Here is a 15,312-nt window from a genome sequence, read left to right as displayed (position 1 = left end):
CTTGAGAATTGATATAGTTGATGAGTTAGTGAAAGAGCACTTTAGAAAGAGTTATCCGAAGGCTTCTCTTGAAAGTTGTCTTGTCCATGAAGGGAGTATCAATAATGAAAATCCAAAAGTGGCTACATTTGCATAACATTTGAAGAGTAACCACCTTATCCTATGGAAGCACTGCCTCTACTGCATAATCACTTGCATTGCACATTATCTCGAATGGCAGCTCCGAATCTAGTGGTTGCATTATTGGTGCTGAGATAAGGGCTTCTTTTATCTTGCAAAATGCAATAAGGCAACTTTCATCAAAGTCAAAGGGAACATTTTGATTTAGCAAATTAGTTAATAGCTTAGCTATTTTGGAGAAATCTTTTATGAATCTTCTGTAGAAGCCTACATGCCCCAAAAAGCTTCGCACTTCCTTGACTGATGATGGTGGTGGCATTTTTTCAATGATCTCTATCTTTGCCTTGTCCACTTCTATTCCTCTTTCTAAAACTAGGTGCCCAAGGACTATGCCTTCTCTTACCGTGAAATGACATTTTTCCCAATTAAGAACTAGATTTGATTCTTCACATCTTTGAAGCACATTAGATAGATTAGTTGAGCATTCATCAAAGCTGGTTCCATAGACAGAAAAGTCATCCATAAAAACTTCAATTATATTTTCAATATAATAAAAAAAAAATAGCCATCATGCATCTTTGAAAAGTTACAGGGGCATTACAAAGACCAAAAGATATTCTTCTATATGCAAATGTTCCATAAGGGCAATTGAATGTGGTCTTTTCTTGGTTCTCTGGGTGAATGAAAATTTGAAAGAATCCAAAATACCCATCTAGATAATAGAAGTAGGAATGTTTAGCCAGCCTCTCTAACATTTGGTCTATAAAAGGAAGAGGAAAATAGTCTTTCCTGATAGCACTATTCAATTTTCTATAATCAATGCACATTTGCCAACTAGTGATTACCCTAGTAGGGATCAATTCATTATTGTCATTTTTTACCATAGTTGTCTTACCCTTCTTAGGTGCTACATGTGCTGGACTAACCCATTTACTATCAGATATTGGTTAAATGATACCTGCATCTAATAGTTTCAAAATCTAATAAATAAATATATAACATCAACAATGATAAATTAAAATTTCAAACCTCAATGTTTTTAAGATCTTAGTTTTGCCATTCTCATATGACTTATCGGACTAATAAAGGTCAATTTGCCTTTGCATTATCAATTTGACAATTAAAAGTAATTAAATAAAAAAAACCCATAAAATTAGATTAATTATACTAATAACATGATAAAGCAATTTAATTTAGTTCAAATTTTGCATTTGTATAGAACAAGCTCTCCAGAAAGATGAAATTTTTTTTTTGATATTTTATAATTCATCTCTTAAAATTTATAAAGGCTACAATACATCGTTATTTTATCTTTGCTTCCTCCCTCTACATACTTCCCTTTCGAAAAAACTAAAACAATCATAAAAAGAATTTAATTAAATAAAATAAAAAAAAATTAATGCCAATTTATTTTTGTCTAAAAAAAATTAAAAATTCAATGATTGTAAAAATAAAACCCTTTTTTAAAAAATTTTCTTCAAAAAATATTTTTAAAAAACATAAAACTTATTACTCTTAAAAAAAATAAATATTAATTAATCTAAAAAAATAATAATATAATTTATCATAAAAATTTTGATTTCTTAAATTTTAGACAATGTTTAGTTCAATTTTATAGTGAAATTCATTTATTTATAAATAAATTTTTTTATTTGATATATTTTATATTAAATATAGAACTTATTTTAATTAAAATAAATTTTATATTTTGAATAAATAAAATAAATTAAATTAATATATAATAAAATAATAATTTTATTATTTAAAAAATATATATTTTTTATATTATAAATTCTTTAATTTTGATTAAATTTGATTTAGTTATAATAAATTTAATAAAATTAATTATTAATAATTTTAAATAAATTTTTATTTAAATCAAAAATTAAAATTTTACATTTATAAATAAATTTTATAAAATTTTATAAAATTTACTTGTATCAAATTCTATCTTAAATTAAATTAATCTACTTTATTAAATTTAAAATTTTAATTTTATGATTTTAGATGTAATTATTTATGAGTATCAAATTATGAGGGAGTCTTGGACGATTCATATTCTTTGGCGCGTGGAGACAGTAGTCAGTATTGGGATATTTCGTTGCTGCTTGCTAGCACTTTGAGACTAATCCTGGCATGATTAGCACCAGCAGCGGACCTTTTTGAAAGGTCAAAATTTCTGAATTTTTTTTCTTTAAATTCCAAGTTTTATTAGGTATAAATTGTGCAAAACAAAAGCGTACTTTACAATTAATTCCTTTAATTTTTTAATTTGAAATTTATTTTATTAATAAAACAGTTTTAATTAAATTTTATATTTAAATTATTATTCATTTTATATATTTTTTATATTTATAATTATTTAAATATAAAATAATTTAAAATTTAAATATTGAGACTATTTTATTAAAAAATAATATTTTGAATTTAAAAATAGTTAACAAAATTTAAATTTAAGAATTAAATTATTATTAAAAAATAAATTAAAAAATGATTGATACATATATTTTACTGTAACTAAGGATTTAATTGTAATTCACCCCAAAAGTGCCCTATCTAACGTTGGCCTGGGGGTAGAGCTTGGTTTTGGGTTTTTTATTTTTATTTTTATTTTTTATTTTTTTTCTAAAACTACCAGCTGTCAAATCCAGATGCGGATGACTCATTGCCGCCGCCATGTGTCTTGGTCTTCTTAATTTTAAAGCTACAAATTATTACAACACATGTAATATCCTCAACTGTAAGTAATTAATTTTAGAAGGTTAATAAATAAATTAATTAATTCTAAACTCTGGCTAAATCCAAATAAACCCATCTTACAAGGTATTATCTCAGCCTATTCTTTTACTTCACCACATTAATTCAAGTGAGTAATATAGTAATTTTTAAGCTATGTATATATATTTTTTTCTGTATAATATAATTACTTAAAATAAATTTTAATAATTATCTTTAAATTTATATAATTATAATATTATAATTATTTAATTTAAAAATATAACATAAATTTTTTTAATTTTTAAATTTTGTGTAAATATATTTTTAATTATTAATTTTTTAATTAAAAATAGGCATAATAGCTTTAGTCTCTGACACTTAGTTAATATTTTTTTTAAGTATAAAATTATTTTTTTTATTTATAAAAAATTATTTTAGAAAAAAATTTTAATTTATTATAAAATTTAAATATTTTAAAATTTTATATTATATTTTTAAATTGAGAAAATATAATATTGTAATTATTTAAATTTAGGAAAAATTATTAAAATCTATATTGATTACTTGTCAACAATACTACTATTATAATCAACTTGAAATAAAGAAGCAATAAAAGGGGGGGCTGCTTGAAAGTAGTTAGAGAATATTTTAAGAATTTGCATTAAATTAAACTCAACTTTGGAAATATGGTTATCAGTGAAAGTTCTAAATTCTTTCATAATACCGACAATAAAGATAAAGATAAGGGCCATCAGCATGGTCTCCAGGCTGGCCGATAATGGCTTGGGGTCAGGTGAGCTCAACTGGTTCTGTAATCTACTGAAGCCAAGAAAAAGGACAGTCCCACACAACTCGGTCCCATTAAGCGTTTCTTGCCAAATTCAGACTTAACAAAGGTATGGGCCATGGATCTATATCTATGAGCTTGATGGTGTGAGCATTGTTCTGCCAATTGTTTGTACTCTCAGGATAATGTAAATGTAATGGATTCACACGGGCTTTTAGGCAATTATGGAAGGTGAATAAAAGCAGCACGTGATGAATCCTTAAATATTCCATGCAACTTTGTAATAAATAAATAATTGGTGTAAGTGGCCCCACCGTAGAAAAGAACAAGCCATAAGTCCATTAAATAGATTGTAGAGCATTGCAGGTGGTACACAGTACAGAGTAGAGACCGCAAGAACGATGGTGGCTGTGAAGATGGCAAGAGTTCATCAAGTTTTAGAGATCATATTTGGCTCAACTATGATTTCACTGCTGATTCTCATGGCCATTGGATCAATCAAAGTTAAAGCACAGGCAGGGCATCTTCCTCCTGAGGAAGGTATCTCTCTCACTTTCTTCTTCTTCTTCTCCGCCCCCCAAGGAAAAAAATGATTTTAATCATAATTGTAAAGAAAGTGACGAGCTTGATGTGTGTTGCAGTGCAAGCTCTGCAGCAAGTGGCAACCCAATTGGGCAAAAAAGATTGGAACTTTAAAGTAGATCCTTGCAGTAATGACACAAGTTGGAAGACACCACTATCCAAGGATAGGCCTTACTATGCCAATATTGTAACTTGCAATTGTTCTTATATTGGGGGTGAATGTCATGTTGAAAGCATGTAAGCTTCCTTCTTTGTTCCGACGACCCATTTTCTTAATTCAAGGTCAAAGTACTTGTGGATTATAATTGTTAATTGACCAACATCCTCTATTTCTATTTCATGATTTGAAAGCTCGCTTAGCACAAGTTAACATTGCCTTAATAATTTGAAAGAATCTGGTGTTTTTATGAGCCAGTGCAGCCAGTGATTGATATAGTGTAAGGGTATAATGCTCCTGTTGTTAGATATCATCTTTTTTAGGTTGGGGTCTGGGGGAGGGGGTTATCAATTTGCATTTATGATCAGAATTTCCATTTTTTTTTTTTCAGTTGAAAGAAAATACTAAATTTTGGATTTTCTAGCAATTAATTTTGGAATTCTAAGACTTGTCCATTCTTGGACAATAGATTACTCAAAGCGCAAGATCTTGCTGGTGTGCTGCCCCGTGCCATTATGAAACTGCCTTTCCTCAAGAAACTGTAAGAAGTTTTCTAATTTCGGTAACTTTGTTTAGAACATGTTAACACCTGCAAACTGTACTGCAACCTTAAATTCATCTATGAATATTCATCTGATTTACAGTGATCTTACTCGGAATTACCTCAGTGGTAACATACCAAGTGAATGGGCTTCTACAAAGTTGGAATTTCTGTAAGCAATGTCTGTAAGTCAATGTTAGGGTTGCTCTTGAATGCTCATTCATACTGAATTAATAGCATGTGTATTCTGCAGGTCTGTTTCCATTAACCGCTTAATGGGAAAAATCCCAAGCTATCTAGGAAATATTACCACGCTTAGAGCCTTGTATGGTAGCCCTATGTTTCTCTTTTATATCATTTTTTTACTGTAAAAATATTTGTTCTATTTTCTCATCCTGTTATAATATTGAGGGAGAATTTGTTCAGGGGCATTGAGAACAATATGTTTTCAGGAACTGTTCCCCCTCAGCTTGGAAACTTGGTTAACTTGGAGATTCTGTCAGTATCTCTAACCTTTTCTGTCAGAAAATATTCTCTGATTTCAATAAAAATAATAGAGTATACTGACATTGATTTTCTCCCTTTGCTTGCAGCTATCTTGGTGCAAACAATCTGACTGGAAATTTACCCCTGGCTCTTAGTAATTTGACCAAACTAACAGAGCTGTAAATTCTTGTAACATTTAACAATGTCACCTTGTTATAGGTTTAGATTTTCTTTATCACATTAATCTCTTAAGGCTTAGTATTGTTTAATCTAGTTTTTGCATTCACTTGCAGTAGGATAAGCAGCAACAACTTCATTGGAAAAATACCCAGTTTTATTCAAAGCTGGAAAAATCTTCAGAAATTGTACGTACTTTTTTCTATCTCAAATTCTTAATCCATGCATGCCCTTCCTTTTTTTTCTTTTCCCTCCATGGGAAATCTAAATCCTTTGAATGGTATACTAACAGAGAGATTCAAGCTAGTGGTTTTGAAGGGCCTATTCCTTCTAGCATTTCTACTTTGAACAATTTAACTGAACTGTAAGTTGTGCGTTTCAAGTCAATTACTCTTACAATCTTACTTAACCCAACATCTTTGCGTGCTTTTGAAAAGTTGAAAATCGCAAATCTGCTACTTATGTCTTATTCTGTATAATGTAGAAGGATTAGCGACTTACATGGAGAAGGTTCAGAGTTTCCACACTTAGAGAACATGACAGGGATTGAGTCATTGTAAGTCATTATTAACATTGATGGATGCTTTAAAATCAGAATATTTCTGCTGCACTAGATGAGTTTATGTGAAGATAATTATATTGCAGGATGCTGAGGAATTGCAATATATCTGGTTCTATCCCACTATATATAGCAGCAAGGCCATCACTGGAAAAATTGTAATCTTTTGTTCACTTGCCTTCAACTTTTTTATTTCCTCTGGTCATACTAGAAAATTGGAGTGTTGAGATAGCTGGAGTTATACACCCTTTACAATTAACTAACAATTTTCCCTGCAATTTCTGTTATTGTGAAATCTGCAATTTTTTTTTCTATGCAGAGATCTCAGTTTCAACAGATTGGGAGGAAATCTTTCAAGAGATCTAGAAGGTCTACTAGAATTGGAGAACATGTAAGTATCTAGGCTCATGAGGGCTAGGTGGCATATCTTGCAGTTCATATATATCCTTCTTAATAAATAGTTGCAATGAACTCTATGAAAACCATGCAACATTCTAGTTTCATATCCAAATTTAATACTATTAGATAGCCATCACACTCGTATAGCTCGATATTTTGGTGAAGCTAACAATGTACCTAGCAAACACAATAACTTAAATTTAGATAATCTCTTGATGTATATGATTGCCCTTTGGAATTTGACCCCTATTCCTTTCATATCCATCATCTTGAAAAATGCTCAATGTATTTAATGAAAATCTGTACTTTATCCTCACTGAATAAACATAAAAAAAAAAAAAAATTCCAACTACACTTTACAACCTTTTGAAATAGTAATGATGCTTGAGCCTTGAAGATGAGTGGCAATATTCTTTTTCCTGGTATAAGAGAACACTATATGATGTTAACACTTTCAAAAGCATTTTTGAAGTGGCTGTGCTTGTCTTAACCTTGCTCTCCACCAAATTTAAAATGATGTGTCTAATAAAATGACATGATGCTGCCTGATAAATAGGTATTTGACAAGTAACTTGCTCTCTGGACCCATCCCAGACTGGCTCAAGAATGGAAATACTCGTGCGTATGTGTGTTTACTTAAATCTGTTTCTATATGAAGTTATTTGATTATGTATTTTATTATTTTGTCCTAGGGAAACATATTTCTGATTCTTAATATGTATTTTTTTTTGTTATGCATGTATACTTGCATAAACTGACAAGCATAAATCTGTTTTGTGTCTGTAACTTCCTAATTTGGTAAAGATTCACCTCTTTAGGGTCAGTTGCAGATTCTACTCTGCCATATGGAATAGGGGAAACGATTTCATTTTACTCACAACTTCAATTTGCTTCTTGCTTTATTTTGGAAATGTAGATATGTGTTAAATTGTTCACTTTCATTGCTTTCTTTTTCTTTAATAGTAATATCAAGCATTGAACCTAACAATTGGCCCAGTGGTTCAAGTGCCTCAAGCCCTGTGCTTGAGAGCAATGAAGTCTTGGGATCAAATCCCTAAGCCAGAGCCAGCAATTTCCTTATGCATTTGGGGGGTGGGTATTTTCTTGTTGATCTAGCAAGGTGGGGTTTAGGGAGTTGAAGGCTACCCCCATTATGTGGCCTGCTCAAGTGGCCCTCCTATAGACAAAAAAAGGGCTTTGGTTTACTTAACTGCCACGCAAAGTTGAGGTTAGGCTTGGACCAGATCTATTATTAGCCCTGACTAATCACAATGGACTTAAACTGATTTAAAAAAATTTATCATATTGATGGGTTACTGAAAATTAAATGTAGCTGAAAGAAGTTAAATATTTCTTCTTCTTTTTCTGGTAAATATTTTTGTAGGTAAGTATCTGAACATCTGAAATAGTTGCCAATTGTAATTTTCTAACAACTCTATATTGTAAAAGTATTGAAAAGAATGTTTATGTGCAGTGAAATATTAAAAGAATATTTATGTGCAGTGAAATAGACCTTTCTCGCAATAATTTTACAGAAAGCTCATTGCCAACTACTTGTCGAGATACGTTGTAAGAACATCTTTTTCCTGGTCTTTTCTTTATTTGAAAAAATTTCAGTTTACTTCATACTTCTGAACCTTTATCTTTTTGTTGATCCATTAGGAATTTGTTTAAAAGCACTTCGGGAGGGAATAACTCGTAAGATTTTTTTTTTACTGAACTTTTGAAGGTAAAATTAGTTCACTTTTATCTTTTTGCCTTTTAATATAAGCAGTAATTCTCTGATACTATTTCCAGAAAAGCTGTTGTCGAGTGCCTGAAAAACTTTGCTTGTTCAGAAGGTAATAATAATTTTTTTTTTATCAAAATACATTGTACATGCTCCTGTTATTTTTGAGGCCTTCCTCTTTGGTTTTCACTAAGAAGAATGGAACTAAAGGAGAAAAATATTGACTTTTTATGTTTATTCACATCTAATTACTATTAATTTGTTGCAATCTCTTTATAGACAGTTTTTTTTTTTTTTTGAACATGTATAGATAGATATTCATTGCATATAAATTGTGGTGGAGGTGCAACCAACATTGGAGACATCAGCTACGTAGCAGATGAAGAGTCAGGAGCTGCAGCAAAATATGTTCCCACTAGGGAGAGTTGGGAAATTAGTAATACTGGACATTTTTGGAGCAAAAATAGATCTGCAAGTGACTACATAGCACAAAACTTATCCATCCTTAGGATGGAGAATTCTGAATTGTACACAAGAGCACGTCTCTCACCTCTCTCCCTTACGTACTATGTGCGCTGTTTAGCGAATGGGAATTACAATGTGAAGCTTCACTTTGCAGAGATAGTACTCAGGGATAATAGCTCCTATTACAGTCTTGGGAGACGGATATTTAATGTTTATATCCAGGTAGTCAATTTCATTTATGTACCTTATCTAGAATGTAAGATGATTTGATTAAATTTGTATATTGTAGGAAAAACTTGTGTTGAAGGATTTTGATATCCGAAAGGAAGCAGGAGGGGTAGATAAGGTGACCATTCAGAATTTTAAAGTACTCATTGAGGATGGAACTTTAGGGATCTACCTTCGTTGGGCTGGCAAAGGGACAACAGCTGTCCCAATTAGAGGAACATATGGCCCTCTCATATCTGCAATTGATGTGGAATCTGGCAAGTTGTATCTCTTATATTTAGGAATTTTGTGTTATCTTGTATGGGACATGGGCCAGAATGAGACTGAAGATGCATAATGATATTTTATAAGCAGTGCAGCTTTTTTTTTTTTTTTGTCATTGTGTAGCTTACTTACACATGGTTGTGTTGACTTGTGTATATATATTGCAATTTGATGATCACCGTCTTTTTTTTTTTTTTTTCAATTTTTGCATAGAATTCAAGCCTCCTATTCCTGGTGGAGGAAAAAGGAAGAAACTCATTGTGGCTGGAGCTGTAGTGTTGCCTTCGTTCCTCATTCTTATTGTTATAGGCACTCTTTGGTGGACGGGTTATTTGGGAGGCAGGGCAGTAAAAGAACAAGGTACTGAATATAACTAAACTATGAATTTTATGTTCAATCACTATAGCATTGCAATAATTCACAACATTCTATTGTCATATAATCTTGAAATAGACACTATTGTTGCTCACCTAAAATTATATGTTAAGATATGCATACTTTTTCTTGTGATGAAGAATCAGGGTATTGGCAAACTGGAAGTACAGCCACAAAACCAATTGTAGCTTTGTTAAAATGGAAGCCTTTCTATACTTTATTTTGCACTGCCTGATCACAATGATGACCATTTCAGCTGAATCAGTCATCAAGTGAATATCAGATCATTGCCAGTAATAGACTTTGCTTTAGAACTTCTAAAAAAAATATGACAGAATTTTCATAGATTGAGCAAATATCCAAGGAAGATCCTCAAAACCATTTATGTTTTGAGAATTTGCACATTCTAGCCATTTTGAAGTTGCAAAATGGTACTTGTATTGAAGTATTAAGAAATTAAAGTGGGCATATCCAAATGCAAAATTCTATCCTTTTTGTTTGCTCTTCTGTTTCACATGATATTATTTTTAGGAAGAGATCTGGTAAGAAATTAGTAGAGAATCTTGCAGTAAGTCGAATGTTTTTGTAACTATTAAAAACTTACAAGTTCTAAAGCAGATTTTCCTCTCTTTCTTTCCTTCCATTTCTTTAATTCTTAAAGAAACTACTGTTCAAATTCTTAGCCTTGTTTTTTGTACAGAACTTTTAGGTTTAGATCTGCAAACTGGTATCTTCACCTTCAGACAAATTAAAGCTGCTACTAACAACTTTGATCCTGCTAACAAGATTGGACGAGGCGGTTTTGGATCAGTCTACAAGGTATAGCACAAGTCTATCCTTGTTTAAAAATTATTTATCTCTGCATTTTACTTTATTTTATTTTTTGTCCTTAACAAGTGAAAGACAAACTGAAACAACAATGTTGACATAATATTCTTATTCCTTATTGCAGGGAACATTATCGGATGGTACTATAGTTGCTGTTAAGCAGCTTTCTTCCAAATCAAAACAGGGACATCGAGAATTTTTGAATGAAATAGGCATGATTTCTGCTTTACAACACCCAAATCTTGTTAGATTGTATGGATGTTGTGTTGAAGGGAATCAATTATTGTTGGTATATGAATACATGGAAAACAATAGCCTTGCACATACTTTGTTTGGTAAGCTTACTTTTCAGATCTTCAATATGTAGTTTGTGCACCTTGAAATAACGTGGTAAAAATTAGGCCACTAGGTTATATTAATAACTTATGTATGTTGGTTATAGGCAAAGAGGAAAGCCAGTTGAAAATGGACTGGCAGACAAGGCAAAGGATTTGTGTTGGCATAGCAAAAGGTCTGGCTTTTCTGCATGAAGAATCTGCTTTGAAAATTGTTCATAGAGACATCAAAGCTGCTAATATACTTCTTGATAGGGACCTAAACCCTAAGATTTCTGATTTTGGTTTGGCCAAGCTTGATGAAGAAGAGAATACCCACATCGACACTGAGTTCTTTGGAACTATGTGAGCCACCCTTTGTTTCTTCTAATTTTTTCATCCTTTCACTAACCTTTGTTGCATACTTTTCTAGTAGCATATTTTTGTTTCTTCAATTCAAATTGTTTTTATTGCTTATTTTAGTGAGGCAAATGTTATACAATTGCATTTTATTGTGCAGAGGTTACATGGCACCGGAATATGCATTATGGGGTTACTTAACCTATAAGGCAGATGTATACATTTTTGGGATTGTTGCATTGGAAATTGTTGTTGGGAAAAGCAATATGAAATATCGTTCAGATGAAAATTTTGTCTGCCTCATGGATTGGGTAAGATATCTGGCATGTTCTTTTGAGTTTGATGCATCAAGCATGCAACAAAAGCCATACTTATTGCTGCAAAATAAATATCTGTTTGATTCTACAGAATATGAATATCATTGTGATATCAAGCTCAGGTGTGCCAATTTCTTCTGTGGTTATTTCAGGCTCTTGTTTTACAGCAAAAGGAAGACCTAATGGAGCTGGTTGATCCAAGATTAGGATCCCAGTTCAACAAGGAAGAAGCTGTTAGAATGATAAAAGTTGCATTATTATGCACTTTTTCTTCACCTGCACTTAGACCTACAATGTCTGAAGTAGTAAGGATGCTTGAAGGCCGAGCTTCTGTTCCTGAATTAGTGGTGAGTCAAGGTATGTATGCTGAACAACTGGGATCTGGGGCCTCAATGAACAACTTAGATCAAATTTCGCTTCATAGTTCAAGCAAAACTCGGCCTCTCATTCATTCATCTGGTACACCATGGACTGCCTCATCATCTTCATCCGTATAGCCGACTTCAACTAATTTGAGATTAAAACTTAATTGTTATTGTTATGGCAGTTAGTATATAACTTTATGCTGCTGTCAACTTCCATGGTGTGTGAAATTCTGGCTTTTTTCACCATAGATACTATAATCTATGCAAGTAGAAAACTTCCAAGCTTGCTCACATGATACCCGTCTTCAATTTAAACCAACACCCTCAACAGTCAGAAAGTACGTATTTGTGTTTTGGGGATGGAGATGAAAGGTGAGGATTACGGTACTTCACTAGGACATGCGGTGTTTTTTTTTTTTTTTTTTTTTTTTGTATGCATATTAAGGGAATAGGGATTCAAACTTGAGGCTCTTATATATTTTCAGTCACTGAATCAAGCTAAACTAGATAGACATGCTCACGGTAATTGTTATCCCACATTGGTTTGAGATGAGGTATTTGAGATATATATATATATATATATATATATATATATGATTTAGGTAAACCTCTGAAATTATTTTTTGGTGGAATTAAGTCCATTTTATTTTTTCTACTTTCATATCTGCATGTGAGGGGTCGGGCTTTTGTACCATAAAAGCCACTATCGTATGATTGCACAGTAAAACTAAATTAAGCTTCTTGGAGGAATAGGAACATCAATTGAACATCAATAAATTAAACTTGTTAGATTTTTCAGTTATTACAAATCGAATTGAAAAGTAAATAGGTAGTAAAAGTTAAGTCTTAATTGCTTTAAAAAAATCTTGAATTTTAGATCAATTCTCAAAATTTTTTTTTTCAATTTATCATATTAAAATCATAAAATCTGTGCATAAAAAATAATAAATTAAGAAAGGGTGACAAGTAATCACAATAATGCACTTTAATAAATGTTGCCTATTAATATAAAAGATTAAAAGTTATTATTTTTTTAATTTAACTATTCACAACTCATCTTCCTAAAGAATTTTTGCAATATATATAATATATAAACTTCTCGATTGTTGGTGATATTTAAATTTATCATTCTTTCTCATCTTTTTTTTTTCTTTCCTTTTTTCTCTTTCCCTTTCTTATTTTAGATCTCATTTTTAAACATCATTGGTGAATTTTTCACTGGTGGCTACTCTATATCATTTTTTTTTCAATGCAAATCCAATAGAGAAAAGGTAATAGAAAAAGAATACTCAAATAAGAGAAATCAGCTGTGTTCTATCTCTTAACTGTTTAACGGCTTCATAAACCAGCTTAATAATTACACCAATCAACATTAGACACGTATCAATACCTCTCTTTAAGTTTCCAAGGAAGAAAATCTGACAAATGACTTGGAATTATCATCATACTTCAAGAAAGCATCTGCATGGAATGTGCTCAATAGAAGCTAAATGCTTGTACAATTTTGAAGACCCCAAACGAAAAAAGAAAAATAGAACCTTATTCAACTTACTTCATCTTGCATTTGATCATATGCTCAAATGCCCAACTGAACCTTTACTTAAGGTTTGTTTCATTTTGCATTTAATCTTCGCCAAAAATAGCTTCATAAATAAAAGAACTTGTATCATCTCCAGTGTTCTTTTTTATGACTTCATATGCATCGGTAGCAATAATTGCAACCGAGTCCGATGGAATAACAAAGAACCTTTTACTAAGGATCATGTTACGATTTGCATTGCCATCAACAGCAATACCACATTCTGTTGGTTCAACTTGAGGACTTGATTTAATCAATCCCATGCTAGCAGCCAACTCCCTTGCATAAGTAAAGTTAGAATCTGGATGACCTCCTCCAAAATCCTCCTTGGAATGATCAACAATGAGTTCTCTTGTGCATCGAGCTCCTCAACAAAAATATGTTTTGCATAAGCCCCAACAACTCCATGCAATGCATCATAATAACAGAATGTGAATTTCGGAGATGAAAACAACTTCCTTATAGACTCAAAATCAAAGATAGATTTTGTCACGACCCAACCTATGGGCCGGACCGGCACTAGGACCTGGGCCAGCCTAAAGTCCCTGAGGCCCGTAGTAAGCCTAACTATTCCTCAACCCAACTCTAAAGCCCATTTGAGCCCAATTTCAAGAATTCAACCGAACATAGTTTGGCCATAAAATGGACCTTTCAACGGGGAGTTTTTGACTCACCCGACCTATAAACATAATATATAATCAATTGGGGAGCTTAGCTCACCCTCCACATACTCATAATAACATAAAGTCAAATGGGAGTTCAGCTCCCTCATCCAGTCCAACATATATGCATATAATAAGTTTACAGGTTAACATGGTAAATTTATATTCGAGACCCAAATCAAATAAATATTTCTAACACATGCGGAAATTCTAGGAGTTAACAGAATTATACAAATATTACAGACATTAATAGACGACCTGCGAAGAAGAAAAGCAGGTTAACCACAACAATAATTCTCCTGTAGAAAGGAAAAATAATTATAGGAGTGAGCGTTCGACTCAGAGAGTAAAATATCAATTTTAACCATAATCTCTATAGCTATCTTAAACTAATGCACCCTGTGAAGTGAATGCAATACCGTCATAAATTTTATACAAATCACATCAAAAAGGCAATTTGGAGCACTCACACACCTAACACTGTCAAACAATACATATATGGGAGCTGATCCCCTATACAGCCCTCTTAATCCAACCTCTGCTAGCGAAGAACTCAAGCCGGACTTTCGCTTAATAAACCAATACGGGGTGCCAGCGAAGAACTCAAGCTGTGTCTACGCCGAAGGACCGGGTCCCAGCGAAGAACTCAAGTCGTGTCTACGCCGAAGGACTGGGTCCCAGCGAAGATCTCAAGCAGTGTCTACCCCAAAGGACCGGGTCCCAGCGAAGATCTCAAGCCGTGTCTACCCGTCCTGTCCATATCCAACACTATACCATACGCACGCCAATGCACGCACACTGCTCCAAATTACTACAACAACATCCATGGCACTTCAACATTTATGAATGCAACGTAAAACGTGCCTATTGTTTAACTACATAGATACATACATATAAGTGATGCATGGGCATGCTTGAACATATAATAATATCGAAATTACAATTAAAATTAATATTTTACTCACAGACTAAACCGAAGTCACTGTGGCTACTGGGCGGAGGAGAAAGGCTGTCCCGGCTTACCTAACAATTTTTATTACAATTATTTAGTACATTTGACTCAATACAAGCTAAGAAAAGACCCAAAAATGTCCTCAGTCGTGCCGAAAATCCGGCAGAATCCCTCCTATACCTAGGACCTACCCAACTTGTAAAAGAGCTTAAAATGCACTTCTTTATCTACAAACCATACATCTATAACTCAATCACATCACACAGCCTCTTCTGGGCCCATCCAAATAGTCATCAATCACAATATGTAAAATTACAGTTTAGTCCTTATAATTGACCCTTTTTGCAA

General features: G+C 32.5%; 1 protein-coding gene across 2 annotated transcripts; it reads left to right on the top strand.

Annotated features, from left to right (window-relative positions):
- The first annotated feature begins 3,842 nt into the window (after positions 1-3,842).
- Positions 3,843-12,064, top strand: LOC110633294 (probable leucine-rich repeat receptor-like serine/threonine-protein kinase At3g14840). Of its 2 annotated transcripts, XM_021781828.2 has the most exons (24): positions 3,861-4,165; positions 4,267-4,444; positions 4,834-4,905; positions 5,009-5,077; positions 5,159-5,230; positions 5,332-5,403; positions 5,499-5,570; positions 5,685-5,756; positions 5,861-5,932; positions 6,053-6,124; positions 6,214-6,285; positions 6,447-6,518; positions 7,083-7,148; positions 8,030-8,095; positions 8,189-8,224; positions 8,324-8,367; positions 8,566-8,942; positions 9,010-9,205; positions 9,426-9,572; positions 10,288-10,406; positions 10,540-10,750; positions 10,858-11,095; positions 11,250-11,400; positions 11,559-12,064. In XM_021781828.2, the coding sequence occupies exons 1-24, from the start codon at positions 4,027-4,029 to the stop codon at positions 11,901-11,903; spliced, it is 3,030 nt and encodes a 1,009-aa protein (XP_021637520.2). In that variant the 5' UTR covers positions 3,861-4,026; the 3' UTR covers positions 11,904-12,064. The 2 variants fall into 2 exon arrangements, with proteins under 2 accessions (XP_021637521.2, XP_021637520.2); XM_021781829.2 differs by lacking the exons at positions 11,250-11,400; positions 11,559-12,064 and having other exon boundaries at positions 3,843-4,165; positions 6,056-6,124; positions 10,858-11,099.
- The last annotated feature ends 3,248 nt before the right edge of the window (positions 12,065-15,312 follow it).

The sequence above is a fragment of the Hevea brasiliensis genome, chromosome 11 (assembly GCF_030052815.1).
Source record: "Hevea brasiliensis isolate MT/VB/25A 57/8 chromosome 11, ASM3005281v1, whole genome shotgun sequence".
Classification (NCBI taxonomy): Eukaryota; Viridiplantae; Streptophyta; class Magnoliopsida; order Malpighiales; family Euphorbiaceae; genus Hevea; species Hevea brasiliensis.
This window is presented reverse-complemented; position numbering and strand designations above follow the sequence as displayed.